General features: G+C 55.7%; 1 protein-coding gene across 2 annotated transcripts in view; it reads left to right on the top strand.

Moving 5' to 3' along the window:
- The window catches only part of FHOD1 (formin homology 2 domain containing 1), a 63,198-nt gene that overhangs the window by 24,587 nt on the left and 18,371 nt on the right, over positions 1-20,240 (top strand). For both annotated transcript variants that reach the window (XM_073307286.1, XM_078848075.1), the window contains exons 4-10: positions 9,747-9,814; positions 11,397-11,502; positions 12,775-12,869; positions 15,090-15,201; positions 18,534-18,628; positions 18,892-19,035; positions 19,952-20,181. In XM_073307286.1, coding sequence (XP_073163387.1) covers positions 9,747-9,814; positions 11,397-11,502; positions 12,775-12,869; positions 15,090-15,201; positions 18,534-18,628; positions 18,892-19,035; positions 19,952-20,181 — 850 coding nt within the window. The remainder of the gene's footprint in view (positions 1-9,746; positions 9,815-11,396; positions 11,503-12,774; positions 12,870-15,089; positions 15,202-18,533; positions 18,629-18,891; positions 19,036-19,951; positions 20,182-20,240) is intronic.

Below are 20,240 nucleotides of genomic sequence, written 5' to 3'. Positions count from 1 at the left end.
GACTCGGGTCAATGTTCCTCACGTGGCTCTTGGGGCTGAAGGGGTTAATTGTTTTCAGCACGAAGAGCCCAAGTACAGTGTTTTTGCCTGTGATACTGAAAACATGCCGCTACAAATATTTCGGGTCGCTTAGGCAAGCTCTAAATATAGACTTGGAAAGTACAAACAACTGTCTCCTGTGGCCAAGTACCCTGACAGAGGGTCAGGCATCCAGTGCTGGGAACGAGCATGGCTCCTCAGAACTGGGAGTCTCTCCGTTCCTGAGCTTGGTGGGGGGATAACATATATCGCACAGGGGGTGCCGTGTTAGCGAGACCTAGAGCGGCCGCCCCTTTCCTGCAGCCTGGGGCTCTCCTGCTAGCAGCCCAAGGGGACATGGGGTGTGCTGCTCACTCTGCATGGGTCCAGCTCCTAAAATGCATTCAGTCCTTTCCTTGCATCGTTCTTCCACGTGGCCAACTGCTGCAGCTGCCCTGGGATGCAATGTGGGAGGGGAGGTAGGCCTGCACTGGGAAGACTTGAGCCCCTGCTCTAACCTGCTGTTCTGTGCAATAGGAGCCCAGGTGATAACTGCTGAGTAGGTTACCAAGGAGCTCTGTCAGCCTAGACTAGCCTTTCCCAAACGGCGGGTCCCAATCCATCGGTGGATCCCAGAAGGGTTGAGTGGGGTTGCACGTACCCTGAAGGTGCTTTTGCTTCCCCTGAGGAGTCTTTACCTGGACAGCGGGCCCAGGCCTGGGAAGGTGGAGCATCCCCCTCTGTCTTTGTGCCTGTAATGTCTACCCTCTCCTGTCTGAGGTCAGGGCTCTGCTGTCTGTTGGGACTTCCCAGGCTCTGGTTAGCGACTGCTCTGCTTTGTGTCTCTGGCGCTCTGACATTCCAGCAACTGGAGGGGGCAAAGGTCACCTGAACTGCAAGTTAACCAAAAGTCCTAATCAGCGTTCCTGAAATCTTCTCGGAAGGCTGCTGCTTGCCTCGTTAGAGCTTCTGCCCAAGCCACCTCGGGATGCTGTAGAGATCAGCTGCATTATGCTTTAATAAGTACTTGTTAGACAGCAGGAATCAAGAGGAAACCAGCTGTATAGCTATAAAACCCCCAGCTGCATACACTATGCTGCAGGACATCAGCCCGACACCATGTCATGGGTGCATTGAAACAGCAGCATTCGCAAGTCAGCTCTGACAGCGATCAAATGCAGGATTCCAATCTGCGCTGGGCAGAAGCTTTCATCTTGGCCAAACCAAACATGTGAGCTGCACTGCTCTTGTGCAGCCATCCCTGTGGTCAGCGAGAGAGGAGTGTTAGCTAGAACCCTTGCTCGCTCCAGCCACAGTTTGCAGAGGAACCTTCAGGGTCAGGGCATCAGAATCTTCCTTTCTTTAGCTGGAAACTGGACTTGTGACCTAGATGTGTCAGGCATGCAATGTGCAAATCAGGCTGCTTACAGAGCAAAAACGAGGCTTGCTGCTGTCTTTGCACACAGACTTGCTGCGGGCTGGCTGCTGTAGGGTTCCTAAACTACTTTCGGACACTGATTCATTTGCCCTCTCTTGCCCTCTTCCTGACTCGCCTTTGAAGTCTGCAGCACATCCGCTGTAATCCGATTGCTGATGAAACCTTATTTACCTGGATACATTGTGGTGTGTTTGTTGCTCTTTGGGGGAGACCTGTGACATGCAAACTATCTCCCAGACCTACCAGATGGGCTCTGGCGGAGACACCATTGAATTGGCCTTCTCTGGCTGCTGCTAGCAAGGGTTATTTGCGTGGTGTCTGCAGCAGGCTTGGTGCTGCCGGCACAGGAAGTCACATTCATTTTTCCTGTCCCTGACACATGCGGAAGGATGTTTCTGAACACCAAGTGCCTCCTTCACGTTCCTGCAGAAAGATGAGATTTGCCCACAGCTCTAACCCAGCAGGCCTGGCGAGAGAACATGCTAACTCTTGGATTAGTGGGGGTCCCCCTAAATTTGGTAAACTTTTATTTTGCCAGCTTGGGCAGTGGCATGACCTGACTGTCTTCTCGGTGTCTCCAGACCTTCGTCCCTGGCATCTGCCTTGCTTCCAAGTTTTCCATTAGATCAGCAGGCATGGCATGGCCCCCACCTCCTCAGACTGCTGGGGAATGCAGCATTTCCATTAGCTCCTGGCTGCTGGGTAGTCAGCTGTGAGGCAGGCCCTCGCCCCATAAGCTTTCTTCAGCCTCTTTTTATTCCCTGAGGTTGTGCTTGTCGAGTCACTATGTTTGCTGCACAGCTGGAGCCCCTCCACAGAAGGGTGCCATTGCCTTTAATGGTACTCGGCTCCTCTGAGCTAGCAGCAGACCCCTCGGCTCTCACTGGCAAGTGGCTGTGGCCCCATTCATTTAAATAAGAGCTTTCCGGCAGGGGCTAGCTTCAGACCTAAAAATTAGTAAGGAAGCCCCCACAGAGAAAGGATGGAGTCCTGGCACAAAATAAAAATGGATTCTCCATTAAGAGGCTGTTAGGTGACTGGCAGCTGCTCAGAGCTGGGGGATTTGGAGTGGGCAGGTCCGAGGTCGCTGTTGGGTGCAGGCTTCGCTGCTCGTTGGCGGGGATGGGGATGGGTGAAGTTTGCTGCTAGCCCTACGCTGTTTGCTTACAGTAGCAGGGACGTAGCTGCCCTGGTGGCCCGTGGTGAAATAAAGTTGTTCAGGCCAGAAAGACCAAGGTTACCGATCCTTGGGTAGCGCCGTCCCCTCCGACCGAACCCTGACCTACGCGGGACACGGCAGGCTGCCTGCCATGTGCAAGTCCGCAGGGTGACCCTCCCTCCTATCCCCATACCCAGGGGTGTGAGAGGGGCTAGGGGAGTGTGTGGACATGGGCCCTGCAGAACCTCTCGCTCAGCCCCCTCCGACTCCACCCATGTCAAGCCCGAGCAGGCCTAGGCATCTGGTAGTTGCTGCTTCAAGATGATGCAGTGAGCCGTAGCTCACAAAAGCTTATGCTCAGATAAATTGGTTAGTCTCTAAGGTGCCACAAGTCCTCCTTTTCTTTTTGCGAATACAGACTAACACGGCTGCTACTCTGAAAGATGATGTATATAAACTCCACCCAGCTCTCTAGCCCCTCTTACGCCCTGCTGGGTGTGTGACGGAAGCAGGCCTGGCTGGGGGGGCAGGAGGAGGAAAGGCTGGTTCTCGGTGTCAACAGATTTGGGCTGTTTTCTGTTCCCCTTTATTGCTCCCTCTGTGCTGTTTGAACACCTCCTGTGGCCCAGGGCAGTGCTGCTCCCCTGTCCCTGGAGGCCCCTGCAAGTTGAGCCCTTTTGTGCACAGGGTGTGGTCAGGGCTGTGCTTAGGGTTTATGAAAAGGAGGACTTGTGGCACCTTAGAGAGGTGCATACTGATGAAGTGAGCTGTAGCTCACGAAAGCTCATGCTCAAATAAATTGGTTAGTCTCTAAGGTGCCACAACTCCTTTTCTTTTTGCGGATACAGACTAACGCGGCTGCTACTCTGAAACTTAGGGTTTTTGGGGCCCTGTGCAGTATTATGAAACGGGTGCTCCTATGCCCAGTGGCAGCCCGGGCTTGCATGCGTATTTTAGATAAGGGTGGACTTTTGAAGGATTTATTTAAAAAACGATATGTCTGAAGATCCAAGCATTTAAGGCTAAAGATGAATACTCAGATTGTGCATCTACAAATCTGTGCAAGGATTTTTTAGAGATGTGATTTTTATCATCTTCACCAACACACTAATCAATATTTTTAAAGCAAATATTTAACTAATGTCCTGTAGGCTAACATGTTCTGAGTAAATATGACAGTAATGACAGGTTTCAGAGTAACAGCCGTGTTAGTCTGTATTCGCAAAAAGAAAAGGAGGACTTGTGGCACCTTAGAGACTAACCAATTTATTAGAGCATAAGCTTTCGTGAGCTACAGCTCACTTCTTCAGATGCATATCGTGGAAACTGCAGCAGGCTTTATATATACACAGAGAATATGAAACAATACCTATTCCCACCCCACTGTCCTGCTGGTAATAGCTTATCTAAAGTGATTTCCAGCACAAATCCAGGTTTTCTCACCCTCCACCCCCCCCACACAAATTCACTCTCCTGCTGGTGATAGCCCATCCAAAGTGATAACTCTTTACACAATGACAGGTTTCAGAGGAACAGCCGTGTTAGTCTGTATTCGCAAAAAGAAAAGGAGTACTTGTGGCACCTTAGAGACTAACCAATTTATTTGAGCATGAGCTTTCGTGAGCTACAGCTCACTTCATCAGATGTTTACCGTGGAAACTGCAAGAGAAAACAAGAGGAAACAGGCTACCTTGGAGTGGCTAAGTCATTATGCAAGGTAGCCTGTTTCCTCTTGTTTTTTCCTACCCCCCCCCCCCCAGATGTTCTGGTTTAACTTGGATTTTAACTTGAAGAGTGGTCAGTTTGGATGAGCTATTACCAGCAGGAGAGTGAGTTTGTGTGTGTATGGGGGTGGGGGGGATGTGAGAACCTGGATTTATGCAGGAAATAGCCCAGCTTAATTGTCATGCACATTGTGTAAAGAGTTATCACTTTGGATGGGCTATCACCAGCAGGAGAGTGAATTTGTGTGGGGGGGTGGAGGGTGAGAAAACCTGGATTTGTGCTGGAAATCACTTTAGATAAGCTATTACCAGCAGGACAGTGGGGTGGGAATAGGTATTGTTTCATATTCTCTGTGTATATATAAAGCCTGCTGCAGTTTCCACGATATGCATCTGAAGAAGTGAGCTGTAGCTCACGAAAGCTTATGCTCTAATAAATTGGTTAGTCTCTAAGGTGCCACAAGTCCTCCTTTTCTTTTTATGACAGTAATGCACAACTGGTTTTGTCAGTAACTTCAGACAGTATATACCTGGGGGTTGGCAAATGCCTGTTAAATGGCTTCATTACCACTTGAATGGCTCTCAATGGTTTCAATGTTGTGCTAATCGGTCTGGCAGGCTGGAACTAGATCCCCTCCGGAGGAAGACTCCAGAGGCTGCAGCAGCCAGCTATGGTGGGAGCCTGCAGGAAGGGTCAGAACAGGGATAGGAAAAGGTGGAAGGGTGGACGCTAAGACCCAGGGGTGCCCCAAATACTGCGTATGCCTAAGGACGGCCCTGGGTGGGGTGCAGGGGGGAGATAGATGCTTTCTGCCAATGCATGTTACCTTGGATATACCTGTCTGCCATCACCTGACCCAACCCCCAGTGTGTCCAGAACTAGCTGGGGTTCCTCCCACTCTGACTGACTTCAGGAAGGAGACATTTCACCTAGGTCCCTAGTTTGTCTCACAGCTGTGTAATGACAGCAGCGGATCTCAGAGGGAGAAGGGGCTAGGGGTGGGAAAGTCGCCTCTTGGGGGTGAGAATCTTGCCTCTTGGGGGTGAGGACTCTTGCTCAGGAAGGGCTATCTGGGGCGCTCTCTTGGAGGGACTCTAGAAGAACGGGGTGAAGGGGAGTGCTCCTTCCTCTTGGAGTACAGAAAGCACTGTCCAGGGACTCACTCCATAGGACATGCAGATCTGCATCTGTTGTTCCTGTGTTCTGATCTCCATAAGACATTGAGCCTTGTGCCACTGATCTGTCCCTCTGGGAGCTAAGAGGGATAATCAGATCTCATGCTGCAGGACATCAGCTGATTGTGCCAAGGGTCAGGAAGGAATCTGCCCCATGTACAGCACTGTACAGCTTGCCAGGTGCGGCAGGAGCGGTTTTCACCTTTCTTGGACACATCAGTCGCTGATCGCTCTTGGAGGTGGGATAGCGGACCAAACGGAGCAGTGTCTGACATGATGTGGCGGATCTGGTGCTGCCTGGATTTACGTGTCTGCACTTTCCGTCTGTGTCCCGCAACAATGCCATGGACCCTCTATGTTGAGAGCAGACTAGTGCTTGATTTTCTGCAGTGCCTTCCATCTGCGGGAGTGGGCAAAGTGCTTTGCCCAGCAGAGACTGTGCCGACAAAGCGCTTGTGCTGGGCAGGCTGGCCCCTGGCACAGCCCAAGACACTAAGCCCTGACATGCGGTCAGTTGGGATTCTGCCATTGTGTCCCAGGAGTGTCACCTTTCACCTGGGTGGAAAGAGCCACCAAGTCTGTCCTAGGAATGGCCCTCGGACTGCCCCAGGGGGAAGCCAGTGGGGGCGAGCTACCTTGGGCTCCTGGCCAGGGGAGAGAAAGAGGCCATGCTTCTCATCGGAGTTCCTGTTTCTTCTCTGCGTAGGAAGCCAGGGGAGATATTTATAGCCTTGTTATGCAAAAAGAAAAAAAGAAAGAAAACAGGAAATTGGCAAGTTCCAGATAACCCGCCATTGCCGGGCTGTAGCTGCTCCCTGGCTGCTTCCCCCAGACCCCAAGGCTGACAGCAGGCCCTGAGGGCCACAGGCTCCTCTTAGTGCTCGGGGAGGAGCCGCAGCAGGGGCTGCCTGCAGCCAGTGGCTCCAGGAGCTTAGCTGGGCCTTCCCAAACAGAGCAAACTCGCCTGAGGGCTGAGACTGAGCAGGGACCTTTCAGCCCCAGGAGACTTTTCCACACTTACTCCGAGCTGAAAGTGGCGGTTGAGACTGGAGGGAGGTAGCTCTTGTCTTAGCATCCCTGCAGTTCCCTGGTTGGGAGCCGAGGGGGAGGATGTGCACCGCTATGGGGCGGATGGGGCAATATGTCGCTCAAGTGCAGCTTGCAGCTGGGGGAAGGATCTTGGACTCTGCCTTAGAGCCCTGCGCAGGACTATTGTTTTTAATCCCACTCCCGGGTTGTTTCTTCCATTTTTATGCCTCTCCCACCTGAAAAAATCTTAGATCCCTCAAGAGAGACAGATTCCCCCCCATGCAACTAAAGAAAAGTCCATTAACATATTACAGGGGTGGCCAAACTGTGGCTCGCGAGCCGGATGTGGCCCTTTTACAGTTAAGGTGCAGAGCTCCCTATTCTCCCCCCCGCATTCTCCACCTAGCAGACTGAGGGGAAAGCTCAGGGCTTCTGCTCTGAAGCTGGGTGGTGGGGCTAGGGGCTTCTGCCAGAGACGACTGGTGCCTGCTGAGAGTGGCGGGTACAATTTAAAGGTTTGCCCCTCCCCCCAACAGCTTGATTCACCCCCTCCCCCAGCACCCTCCCATTACCCGCAGCGGCCGTGCAAGGAGGAGGCCTGGCGACACCATGTGACTGAGTAGGACCAGCAAACCTTGGCAAAAATCTGCGGGGGGCACATGACCCCACATGCCCCTCCGCCATGTGTCATCTTTGGCTTCTGCCCCGTGGCTTTAGGCCTGCAGGGAGCTGAAGCCCTGAGCCCTGGCAGGCGCCTCCCATGGGGCTGAGGTCCCAAGCCCCGCCAGGCGTGCCCCAGCTCTTGAACTTCTGAAGATTGCCATATGCGGCTCGGGCAGTCAGTAACTTTGGCCACCCCTGACATATTGTCGATATAAACGGAATTCAGACACAATTTTTACCACGAAAAGAATAAAACAAATCTTGCTTTACACCATGTTAAAAAAATACTTCAACTCCTGTTATAATAGACATCAAATCTCATTCTATCCCTCCCTTAAATTTAAGTATTAAAACCTTTATTTAAAAGAAAAGGAAAGAAAAACATGCTTTACGTCGCTGCAATTCTGTGTATGACAAACTGCTGTTGTGTATTTCCCACCGAATGTCAAAACAGATTGCACCACCATTGTGCCTTCACGGTACAGGTGTTTTTAAAGGTTATACTCATTACGTTTCAGAGTAGCAGCCATGTTGGTCTATATTCGCAAAAAGAGAAGGAGGACGTGTTAGTCTCTAAGGTGCCACAAGTCCTCCTGTTCTTTTTGCGAATCATTAAGTTGTTTAAAAATGTTGTAAACTGCATAAGCATCGCTTTTAGAACTCTGAAACTTACCTTCCAAGTTATTTGTCTGTCAGGGTTATTACTGCTTTTTGGGAAACGTTTAATGGAAAAACTGCTCACAGCCTAGGGTTTTGATAGTTTGAGCCTCTTTTTAAACTTTATTTCTAAGTGATTAAATTAAACTGCAGGTGTACTGGAGTGGAGTCTGTGGGGCTGGAGCCCAGGGAGTGGGTACAGGGAACGCAGGGCTCGGGGGAGGTGGTGGCTCTGGAGCTTATGGGGACAGTTCAGTTCTTAGGTGGTTGTGATGTCGGGTGCTTTCTGGCTGCGGGCCCTTGCCAGGGGGAGAGCACAGCGTAGCTTCTCCTTGCACACCCTCTCAGCTATGGGGTGGAGGGCACTGTCTGCACAAGCCACTCTGTAAGCTGTCGGGGCGGGGGCACCGTCAGACTCCTCAGCAGGAGTGCGGTGTCTGCATCAGTCTCCTCAAAGCATCCACTGCAGCTGGCAGGCTCAGGAAGTGCTTGTTAGCCCTGGTTTTCCGATTGGGTAATTTCCTACGTACGGTGTCTAGCTCTGTCCTGCTGCCCTGGGCTGGCACTTAGCTCATCCCGTTCGTGTCTGGCTGCCCTCGGGAGCAGGGTGGGTGGTCTCGTGGTGGTGCTTGGCCTGAATGTGTGTCGTTCTGCAGGGGTTCATAGAATCATAGAATATCAGGGTTGGAAGGGACCTCAGGAGGTCATCTAGTCCAACCCCCTGCTCAAAGCAGGACCAAACCCCAATTTTTGCCCTGGATCCCAAATGGCCCCCTCAAAGATTGAACTCACAACCCTGGGTTTAGCAGGCCAATGCTCAAACCACTGAGCTATCCCTCTCCCCATGGCAGGTTCTTGCATGGCAGGTGTTACCCTGACTCCAGAGGGCTGCAGCATACACAGAGCAGAGCACCTCCCTTACCGGGGCGTGGGGAATGGACCGGCTCAGGGAGCGGGACACAGGCCTTGCGCCGTGGGATGGAGAATGGGATCCAGAGCCTTCCCCTGGCGGGAACTGGTTCCAAGCCGGCCCCAGCTGGGTCACTTGAAGGTTCTTGAGCCCTGTGCTAACGGGAGGCCTGTGATGCCCTGGGGGCGCCCCTCCTGGTGCGAATGGCACTGCCTAGGTTTCGGACTCTGCACAAACCCACTGGGCCAGGAGATGAGGGGTTACCACAGCATGCAGACCTCAGCAGGGAGAGGCTAAGGAACCTGGCCCCATCCCCTCCCAACCTCCTCCCTGCTGCAGCACCCTGGGGCCCAGCCGGTGGGCTTCTCTTGCCACCACCCCGAGGGGAAGAGATGGGTGCATGGGACCCCTTGGGAGTCAGCTGAGGGGCGCTTGCCTGTGCTGGGGGGGCCTCTGGGTTCTGCAAACGGGAGGAGCCGGCCGTTGCGGTAGGTGGCAGGCGCTGGGGTAGGCCAGGAAGCAGGACTGTCCTGCTGGGCAGAGCCGGGCAGCCTCCCAGCTGGAGCCCTCGAAGCCACATTGCAGCACGGGTGGCCCTCGGCCCCTGGCTGGTTCAGTCCCGGGCATAGCGGCCTCTGGCCTGCACGTAAGTATGGGCAGCCAGTTTCGCAGGCGCAGTGCCCCAGCCCGTCTGTGTCACACCCCTTCCTTGTGGGGTGGATGTCTCCAGCTTTGATCCCTGCCCCAAGGTGAAAGTCACATCAATGGCACCAGCCGCCCTCCGTCCCCTCTCAAAGGGAGAGAGAGCCCTGCTGAGCCCTGGCTGGGCATGGAGCCTGGCCAGCGTGTGCTCTCCCCCTCTGCTCCGGCTGCAGCAGGGAGGGTTCGTGGTTTTCCCCATTCCTGGGGGATGCTCCAGGGTCCGTGTCCCCACCCCCCGTAATGCAGCAGCTGCGTCTCCTTCCTTTCCAGAGAAGCTGTACAACTCTCAAGGGCCGGAGCTGAGGCGCTCCCTCTTCTCCCTCAAGCAGCTCTTTCAGGTACGTTCCCCCAGCCCCACTGTGGGGCACCGTCCCACCCCGCAGCCCAGTGACCTCAGGCCCTGTGGGTCTGTGCCCAGGGCCATGTGTGGTGCAGGGCTCCACGGGGGCAGCTGGTCATTCTGGGGCAGCATGGGGGGCCTGTGGCATTAGGGGATGCTGGGGGATCCCATCAGACAAGCCCCCCAGCTGCTGGTTTGAGTAATAAATGCCCCCATGTATCCTGCCTTTCCGAATGCCCGATTCCTGGTGTCCCCAATTCCACACCGAGGGAGCTGCAGGGCATAGTGCCTGGGGAGTGGGGGCTCTGGCAGTATGGGTTTGTTAACCCAGCCCCTGCCCCCAGGGTGGCTGCAGATTTGGGCTGGTGCCTTGAACCGCACCTGTCAATGCCTGCAGCACCCCACTGTCCCACTGCTTCTCACCCAGCAGTAACCAGCTGGCACCGCCAGCACTAGTCCCTTCTCCCCCCACCCACAGGATATAGCTAAGCTCCTTTGTTTTCCGTTTTAAGTCTATTTTTACTGAAAAATTCCCACATTTTACAAAAAGTCGTATTCATTTTTTTCTGATTTTCACCCTGCTTTTGTATCCTTCAAATGTATAAAAAATAATTTGTTTTATTAGGAAAATACACATCTTATTAAATGTATTGTATCACGATAATACATTAGTCTGTGCGTATATGCAAAGCTGCCTGGTGAAGGAAGGCTCTGTATTAGTCTAGAAGATACACACAATAAACAAACAGGCAGGTTCTGAAGTGCGTGTGCGTCTGTCTGTCTGTACTGATGAATCTCATGCCCACCACGTACACATTTCAAGCTGTTAGCAGATAATGGTTTAAAGATTTGACATGCTAAAATGGGAAGAAAACAGAAATCTGTATCAGAACATGGTTCAGAAGACAAGGAAGTATTAGAAAATAATAAATAAAAAACAAAACAAAAACAGGAGAAAAGGGTGACGTTGAGTGTATGCACTGCAAATGGTGTGGCTCAATGTCTAAATGTAAATATTTATAGGCCAATAGTTCTAAGTGTACACCACTAAACTGTTTATTCAGAGCAAAAGTTTTATTTAGGGATTAGAGATATTATTTTCTTAAACTCCGAGGTGGCACTGTGTTCTGAGTTCGGTCTTCGTTCTGCAGCAAACCACGTTGATGAACGGAATTCAAAGCATTCATCTGCTGAATACTTTTTTCCGGTCTTTCTGTCTACCAAAATAAACCCTGATATTTACCCAGAAAAACGAACGGGGTTTTTTTTGCACTGATTTTCACCTGATTTTGTAAATTCCCGAGAAAAATTAAATGAAATAAAAACTGAGAACATAGGGCCCTAGGTACAACACAGCCGCAGCCGGCATTGGCCCCTTGTCGGACCACGCCACCCCTAGCTGTCGGGTAGGGGCAGCCCTTGGGCTCTCCTCCTCTACCAGTCTTGCCCTGTCTGCTCCATCCCTGCCTTAGCGGGGGTACGGCTAGGGGCCTGTTTGAGCCGCCTGTCCCCCCGGAGCCGTGATGGTGGGGCCTGGACCCCTGCGGGCGGATCCGTGTGATCTCTGGTTTGTGCTGCAGGAGGATAAAGACCTGGTGCCAGAGTTCGTGACCTCGGAGGGGCTGACCTGCTTAATCAAAGTGGGGGCCGGGGCCGACCAGAACTACCAGAACTACATTCTGCGAGGTTGGTGATGGGACTGGCCCTCCGGCCTGCCCCCCCCCGCCCCGGTAGGGCCCAGATCCACTCGCCTGCCGGGAGGGCCTTGAGCCCCCAGTGGCCCAGAGACACACACGCTGGGTGCGGGAGTCCCAGCCGGAGAGGGAGCACTGCTCGGGGGAGGTGGCAGGCATTGTAAGCTCTGTCCCTCTCTGAGCCGTGTCTCTGCACCAGGCCCAGCCTGCCGGTGAGCTCTGACCAGGAGCTGTGCGAGACGGCCCCCCTGCACCGCGTGGCAAGGCGGGTGCTGAGCCTTGCCTCCTACTGCTTGTGACCGGGGTCCTAGTGGGGGCCAGCTGTGGTCACTCAGTTAGGGTGAATGGAATGGGGCAGACAATCCCCAAAAAGCTGGTGGATATTCCAATACTTAGATTACCAAGCCAGCATAAAACAGCTTCTTTATTACCTCACTGGTTACTCAGAAGTCCAAACAACACAGTTCCCTTAAAGTGATCCAGCCTCAGGCCTCCATCCAGGTACCCACGTCAAATATGATGATTTCTGAAAATCTTATTTCATCGTATAAAAGAAAAAGGTCTACCAATCCCGAAGGATCGGACACATCACCTTCCAGTTTACTGAATGTTTCAGATCTTACCCAAATACACGCTCCAGACAATTCTTATTAACTACACTAAAATTTATTAAAACACATCAGAGAGAGAGTATGGTTAAAAGATCAATATACAGACAGACTTGAGTTCAATTCATTGAGGATCAGATTCATAGCAGAGATGGTGAGCTTCGCAGTTGCAAAGAGTTCCTCTAGAGTTCAGTTCATAGGTTACAATCCAATGTCCAAATCTCATATTCAGGGTGTAACAGTATAACTGGGACCTCAGTCTTGCGACACAGACTTCCCTGATGAAATCTAAGCAGATCTGAGATGAGAGAATCAGGACCTTAGGATCTTTTATACAATTTCATGTCCCCTTTGGCAAGTTCAGAGCTCCTCGAGGAACAAAAGGTAATTAGGATGACACAGGACATTTCAAAGAGAGATGAATACCGTGATACCTGTGTTTACAATTCAGCTAAATGCTAGGATCTTCTTTTGATCTCTGAATTATCAGAATACAACATAGACAGGGACTGTTGATTACATTATCCACCCTACTCATACGCCTGTAAATATCCAAAAACAAAAACCTGATCTCCCCACTGTCTTTTGAGGGTTATTTGTTTTGCAGGATGTTTACCCCTTTCTAGCCGCGTGTCACACTGCTCTTTCCCTCACAGCGCTGAGCCAGATCATGCTGTTTGTGGACGGCATGTTGGGCGTGATCGCGCACAACGAGACTGTACAGTGGCTCTACACACTCTGCGGAAGCATGGTGAGTGACACCGAGAGCACGCCCCGCGATTGCTGCCTACTCCCAGCCTCCACTCCCTCTGCTTTATTGCAGCTGGGATTTGTCCAGGGGAGGGCTTTCCGTGCACTGGCCTTGCACTTTCCATGAGGAGCGTGCTAGGGGGTGGGGCTGCTGAGTGCTTTTGCACTCCCTGCCCTGAATCCTCTCCGCGTGGGTAACCTGCCTGTTCGCTCACCCCCAGTGCCAAGCCTGTGCCTCACTCCCTGTCCAGCTGGGCTCTGCATGCGCTCGCTGAGGGCAGGTTAAGCAGGGCTCTGCCCCGGGCTATGTTTGGTGGCTTATTATCTAGATACCTGTAGAGCTCAGACCTTGTGCTGTGGGGGCTGTGCGCACATGTATTCCAGAGCAGTCCTCCTTTGAACGATGGTTCCTAGGCGTGTTCCACATGTGGGCACGCGTGCGCCATGCACCTGAGTCCGGCATTTCTTCAAAGCAGTGTCCGTAGACTCGCCTCGTGCTCCCGACCGACGGTACAAGAGGCAGTGCAGGTCGACACCCCTCCAGTTCCTTCTTACTGCCGCAGGGCCTGAGTCCCAGGATTCAAGAACTGCGTCTGCTGCCCTCGCTCCTTCTCCATCAGCAATGAGCATCACTGGTGCCTGTGCTGTCTGGATGAGGCACATATCTCTGCCAAGTGCAGGATCTGTAAATCCTTCCTGCCCAGAACTGGAGGCCTAAGAGCTCCGACTGAAGAAGCTCCTGCTGGAGGAGGCTATGCGGCCCCGCGGTGACCCGGGCGTCATTGTCCGGACCAGCTTATCTATGCAAAGACCATCCGGCTACGTCAGGCAAACCGGGCCCTTCAGGGACTTCTACTGGAATGCCTTGGATTCCGGGTCCTATGGAGACCTTTGTAACGTCGGAGGATATCTTCCTCCCCTACCTGCAGTCTCCACTCCTGACCCAAAGCAGGAAGGATTCTACTAGACGCTGCTACCTGGCTAAATGGTGGCCGTTTTAGCATCCCCACCAGCCTGCGCTTGATACTGTGGACACTCGATTTATCCATGGCAGGAAGGTTGTGGGGACAAGCCATATCCTCACCAAGGGTTTCTAAGTCAGTTTCAGAATGCATCTTAGAACGCTACAACATATCAAAGTTCCCCCCCCCGGTGTATCACAACTTGCTCCCTGTGGGCACAAGCTGCCTCCCCAGCATCCTTATTGGATGTCTGCAGGGTGGCGACGTGGATTTCAGTCTACGCTTTCGCTTCGCACTGTGTTCAAACTGTCAGCAAGAGCGGAGGCAGCCATAGGGATGGCAGCACCTCTGCTGCCAGCTTCCTCGCACCCTCCTCCAGTCTGAGTCCTGCTTGAGTCACCCGCATGTGCAATACACCTAGAGACCAGCCCTCGAACTAGTCGTGTTGGTTACTTACTGTAACTGGAGCTTCTTTGAGCAGTGTGGTCCCTATCTGTATTCCACCCCCGCACTCCGTCCCCTCTGCTTTGCATCCGGCCGGAGCAGCATCGACCTGCCCTGCCTCTTACACCCTGGGTCGGGAGCGCGAGGAGAATTACTGCACACGTGTGGGTCAACGGCCAGGGCTTTGAAGACGTTCCGGACTCAGGTGCAGGGCACTCGCGTACCCACGTGTGGGATACCGATAGGGACCCCATGTCTCGAAGAACCTCCAGTTACAGCCAGTAACTTCCATTACCTCAGTTGGCGTGTTTGAAGACGTGCCCAGGAGGGCTCGCTGGCACTTGGTGCGTTTCCTACCTGCCTAAAGGGATCCTGGTAAAGGGGGTCCCTTTGGGGGCCTTTCTCATTGACCCAGAAGCTGTAGAGCCGCCTGCATGTCCTGCTGCGAGTGGAGTTTGACACTTCAGGGACAAAATGTGCCCAGCCGCAGGCAGACGTGGGCTGTGAACAAGGTGGCCTCCCCCAGTGCACTTGGCGGAGCTGCCTGGCCTGACAGAGACGCGGCAAGGACTAGAAGTGCAAGCTCGGTCTGGGGGCTGCCTCTGCTTCGGCCGGCACCAGCCCTCAGAGTCTGTTCTCTGTGCAGCACAGCTTGCTGGCTGAAGTGCGGCCCTGATCCTGACCAGGAGTGGCTCGTCCGGCACCAAGAGCATTGTGTGCTAGGACCTGACCTCTCCCCTCTGCACTGAGGACCAGGGCAGCTGCTGTGAGCTCCTCACACCCCACCCCTTTAATACGCCCCTCTGCCTCCCCAGTACCGCCTGGTGGTGAAAACGGCGCTGAAGCTGCTGCTGGTGTTCGTGGAGTATACGGAGTCCAATGCCCAGCTCCTCATCCAGGCTGTCAACACGGTGGAGCAGGCTAGAGGTGAGCATGGCAACCCCCCCCCCCCCCCCCCCGGTGCCTGGGGGAAGCTGGCTGGCAGGCTGTGAGCTGCAGTGCGCACACGCTCGGGATTGAAATAGGGGTGCCCTGGATGGGTCCCCTCATTGGGTCCCCCCACAGGCCCCCCTTTCACAGTAACAGCACACACTCGCGTCAGACTCAGTCGCACTCAGGCCCTACACGCTGCCCGGGTCAGCACTGCGGGGCATGCCGGGCGCACAGGGCATTGCTGGTAACTGAACCCTCATGCTCCTGAGGCAGGGATTTGGGCGCATGCGATTCAAAAGGCTCGGCTATAAACGTCCCATCGTGCTGCATGCCAGCTGAGCTGGTAGAAGAGCCCAGGGCGCCCCCAGGAGCCCCAGCTGGCCGCACGGCGCTCCGATGTTCTGGAGGCTCAGCAGCAGCTCTGTGCTTCAGATGGTAACTTGCTGCCCTCCCACCGTGCCCTCCCCGTCCTCAGCCCGGTCTGCTGCCCTGTCTCAGGGTGCTCTGTGCTGATGCCCCGGCCTGCGAGCGAGCTCCCCATCCAGCCTGAGCCTTGGCGTGCCCGGGGGCTGGGTTGTTCATTGAGAAGATAGCTGCCACGGGACAGGAAACCTGCCACCTTAACTCTCCAGCCGCCTGCCTGCCTGCCATGAGAGCCGTCTGTTCCCGGGGCATGCCGCTTTCTCCAGCAACGCGCACCCATGCGGCTGCTGCAGCTGGCCCCCGCCCTGGCGAGCCGTGCCCAGGCTCTGGGTAGGACTGTGAGCCCCAAGGAGAGCGGGATGGTCCCGTGGGAGGGAAGAGATTAAAGTGCCGCCCAGTCGCATCCTGCAGAGGGTGACTGGCCAGGGATGCCCCAGGCTTGGGGCAGTGTCTCAGGCTGGAAAGGAAGCTGCCAGCGCCCTGTGGGATTTACAGGGAGACCCGCTGTGCTGGGAGGAAGAGGGTGTGCGGGTCTCGCCGGGTGGCCTGGGTCCTGATCTCGGGGGCCCTGCGTGAGCCTGGTGCTCCGGCTCTGAGCCGCTGGGGCCGTGCTGGCCTGCGCGTGGTGCTACAGCGGCCTCTGGTGGCCGGTCGGGGTATTGAAGTGTCCTAGTGGTGAGTGCCCTGCGGTCCCTACGCTGCACAGCCAGGCTCCAGTTACCCAGTCCGCACTGGGGCCGCACTCGCCTGTGTGGCCCTGGGACTTCTGGGGCACGTCCCCAGCTGCTTGGTGCTGCGGAGAGCGGAGGTGTTCCGCCCCAGGGAATTGTGGGGGAACTTGTCTGTCCTGGGCACGTGGGAGGAATTGCGGGAAAGCAGTGGAGGACTGTCAGCCGTCGAGTGGCTGAGCCAGGGTCCTCTCTGTGAAGTTGGGCCTGTGACCAGCCCGAGCGAAGGCAGAATTTGAGCTCTAGCTACAGCTGCAGCCAGGCCAGCTAGCCTGGGTTTAAAGCAGCAGCACACTGAAGCGAGCGGGGGATGAGAGGGGGGCGACTCCCGGGTCGGAGCCCGGGTTAACTCTGCCGTGAAGACGGAGAAGGAGGGGAGTAAAGCTCGTGTAGGGATCCTCCTTCTGCATGAGGTATCGCCATGGTGCAGGCTGTGCTGGGCCTCTGGTAACAGGTGGTGCCTGGGCGCCTCCGTCACACCAGGGCCGTGCATGCCCTGAAGGGAGCAGATGGGGTGCAGGGCCATCCCAGAGAACACCTCGCTCTGGACTGGCTGTCAGAGAGCCAGGTTCCAGCCTGGTGCGTCATGCTGCCTTGGGCGGGCCTGCTGCAGGGGCTGGCAGCTCCCAGGGGGCTCGCGGCCATTCTCGGGCCAGCTCCACGGAGAGCACGCTGCAGTGCCAAGCTGGATGTCTCTGCTGCCGTTCCCCCTTGGTCCACTGGGCTCTCTGTACTCATCTGCGCCAGACGCTGGGGAGGAAAGCCGAGCCCTCGCGGCCAGGGTCCAGGGCGCAGGGTGGAGGCTGCCGTGGCAGCAGCAGCCTCCCGCACAGACGGAGCCCTGAGCATGGAGAATAGCTCCCAAAGCTGCCCTGCGCTCTCGGAGGGGAAGGAGCGGAGCAGTGCCGCTCCAGCCCCATGCTCCACAGCAGCGAAGTCTGTGAGCCCCCAGCGCTGTGAGAGCGGGGAGGGCGGGCGTCAGCTTGAGGAACCTGGCTGGAATAGGAGAGCTTCTTCCTCTGTTACACGTGTGCCCCTGGGCTCCCCGTCATGAAGCCGTAGGAGTGATATAGCACCCCAGCTTTTAATCAGTCCCTAGGAGTAACCCCCTCCGTGTGCCAGACCCCCAGGGGTCCCTGCAAGGGCAGGCCACGCAGCCTCTGTGGCTTCCCCCTTGAGCTCTGCCTGGCAATGCCAGCTGAGATAGGTGCCTGGTCAGAGACTTGCACCCTCCTCAGCGTTCGAAGCACCTCAGCCAGTGTTTGCAGTGACACCAGGCAGCCGGGTCTATGGTCATGCAGAAGACAGCACGGGGAAGCCCTTAGGTTAGCAGAGAGAAGCAAAGGTTAAGATGTAGTCCATCCTGGCCGGCCCTGGGCCTCCCTTGAGCCATGCTGCTCTGGGAACCATCTTGGTTTCCTTTCTCCTTCTCTGTTCCTTTTTGTCTCAGTCCCAGGTGAGAGCCCAGTTCTTAAGCACCCCCTGCTGCTGCCACCTCCCATTGTCCACCTGCTGCAGGACCTTGTGGAGTGCACCCGTGAGCCAGCCAGCCAAGCCGAGAGCCTCCCACTGACAGGGGTCGATGGTTCAGTCACTGGGGTTTCCATTGTCTCTGTCAAATCTTCCATTGATGTGGGTTGATCCCAGCCAGGCCTTAGTGACCCCATTCTTGTCACCCCAGACAGCTCCCTGCTGTCTCCTGTGCATTACACTCAGCACACAGTAGTACAAAGCACAGAGGGAAACTGAGGCACACAAGACTCATAAAAGTATTACCAGAATTCCCACATTCGTCACTCTCCCCAGCACGTGGTGCATGGTGTGCTGGCTGGACCAGTGGGCCCAGCTACTGTCCTCATATGGCATTAAGCCCCACTCGGAGGCTCTCGGTGGATGTGTTAACATAGGATCCTCTTTCGGAGCTCCCACCTCCCTGGGCACAAACAGACTGTAGCTCTGAGTCCTGGGTCTCAGGTGACAAAACTCTCCATGGGACACACAGTGCTGTGTAATAAGCTGGTGGGGGCTCTGCCCCCTGACACTTCCTTGTGGGGGGAATGGGGAGTCCAGAAGTGGCTGATCTGGTTGCCTGGACTGCGGGGCCCACCAGTCACGAGGAGGAAGCTTGCCCTGCTTGGGGACCCTGTTTGCCAGGCTTGTGGTGCTGTTTCCTAGGTGCATATCCATGGTCCAACCTGGTTGCAATCTTAGAGGAGCGCAATGGGGCTGACACGGAGCTGCTGGTGTTTGCGATGACGCTCATCAACAAGGTCAGTACTGCGGGGCAGAGCGGCCGCAGCCCAGCACATCCTGCCAACCCCCGGCTGCTCAGAGGGAAAAGAACAAGCAGCTGGCGGCTGTGGGGTGGGGTGGAGCGGAGCATGTTCCTGGGAGTGGCCCCTGTGTTTCTCCTCCCCCCCACCCTTCACCTGTGCAGTCCTGCTCTGGCACCTGGGCTGGGGGGTGTGGGCAAGAGGCCCGCTAGCCCCTGCGGCGCGGGCTGGCCTGACTGCGTCCCCTCGGTGTCGCTCAGACGCTGGCGGCCCTCCCGGACCAGGACTCGTTCTACGATGTGACGGACTGCCTGGAGCAGCAGGGGATGGAGAGCATTGTGCAGCGCCATATGCACGGCAAAGGCCTGGATCCGGACGTGAAGCAGCAGTTCGCAGTCTACGAAGTGAGTGCATTTCCCCTCTCCCCATGGGCCGCAGCCCCCTGCCCCTCCAACGTGCTGCCCCTTGAGAGCTCCACCTCCCCTGCCCTCGGGTGCAGGCCAGGGGCTTGGAAGGACCCTCCCCCCACTTACGCTGGGGGTTCTGGGATTGCCCTGGCCACACCTACCGGAGCATCCTGCCTGCAGGGAAATGCCCTGGAGGTTGGACAGGAAAGTGAGGGCCTGCCAGGTACTGATACGCAGATGCTCCAGCCGCACCGGGCCTGGGCAGGTCACTGGGCTGTTGGGACAGGCCTAGGGCTGCCGACCCCCAGCATGCCCAAGGCTCCAAGCACTTAGGCTCCTGAATGGCCTGGTGGAAATCTCACTGCTTCCCGGTGAGCCTGGGGTCGCTGCCCCACACAGCAATGGTGTATCTCCCCCCAGCCGGGCATGATGCCAGCCCCCTCCCCAGCGTGCAGAAGGGATGGAGAAGGTCTCTGGGTCACAGAGGGGTTGTGCTGGGGCAGCCGTCGCTGAACTCTCCCCTGTGTCACACTTGGCATCCCGTGGCTAGACGTCCGTTGCCCCGCAGCGAGGCTGACGAGTGCTGGGGGCGATCACGCCTCTTGGAGCCATTGGTTCAGGCTGTCAGCAGGCTTGGGCAGAGGAGGCAGCCTTGGCTCACACGTGTTTGAAGCTGGGAGGTTATTTCCGTAGCCGTGAGGGCTAGAAGTCTGCCGTGTGGTTAAAAGGAGAGCATCGGCGCCGTGGAGACGGTGTAGGTCAGATGGGCAGAGGCAGCCAGGGGCAGGCAGGCAACACCTGCGCCCGGTGGGCAGAGGGAGCCCCATGGCAGCGTGGGGTAACGGGGCCCGACAGCACTGGGAGGCAGCCCAGTGTGTCCTGGCACGCTCTGCCCATGCACTGCTCTCCGCAGAGCTCGCTCAAACATGAAGACGGAGTCGAAGAGCTGCCGCCGGGGGCACGCAAGGAGCGGAGGAAAACAGACGAGAACCGGCGGGGCCGGCGCTCCCTGGGTGGCAACGTGGATGCTGGAGCCAGTGCAAGCTCCCCAAGCCCAGCCGTGGAGGACAACAAGCTGCCTGGGCCCTCCAGCCCCCCAGGGGAACCCACTGCCGAGGTGGTGCTGGAGAGCAGCCCAGCTCCGTGAGTACCAGGCGTCCAGCAGGGATAGGCAGGCTGGTCAGTCGCTGGGCTGGGTGCGG

The sequence above is a fragment of the Lepidochelys kempii genome, chromosome 12 (assembly GCF_965140285.1).
Source record: "Lepidochelys kempii isolate rLepKem1 chromosome 12, rLepKem1.hap1, whole genome shotgun sequence".
In the NCBI taxonomy this organism is placed as follows: domain Eukaryota; kingdom Metazoa; phylum Chordata; order Testudines; family Cheloniidae; genus Lepidochelys; species Lepidochelys kempii.
The sequence above is the reverse complement of the archived record's forward strand: the minus strand, read 5'-3'. Positions and strand labels throughout refer to the sequence as shown.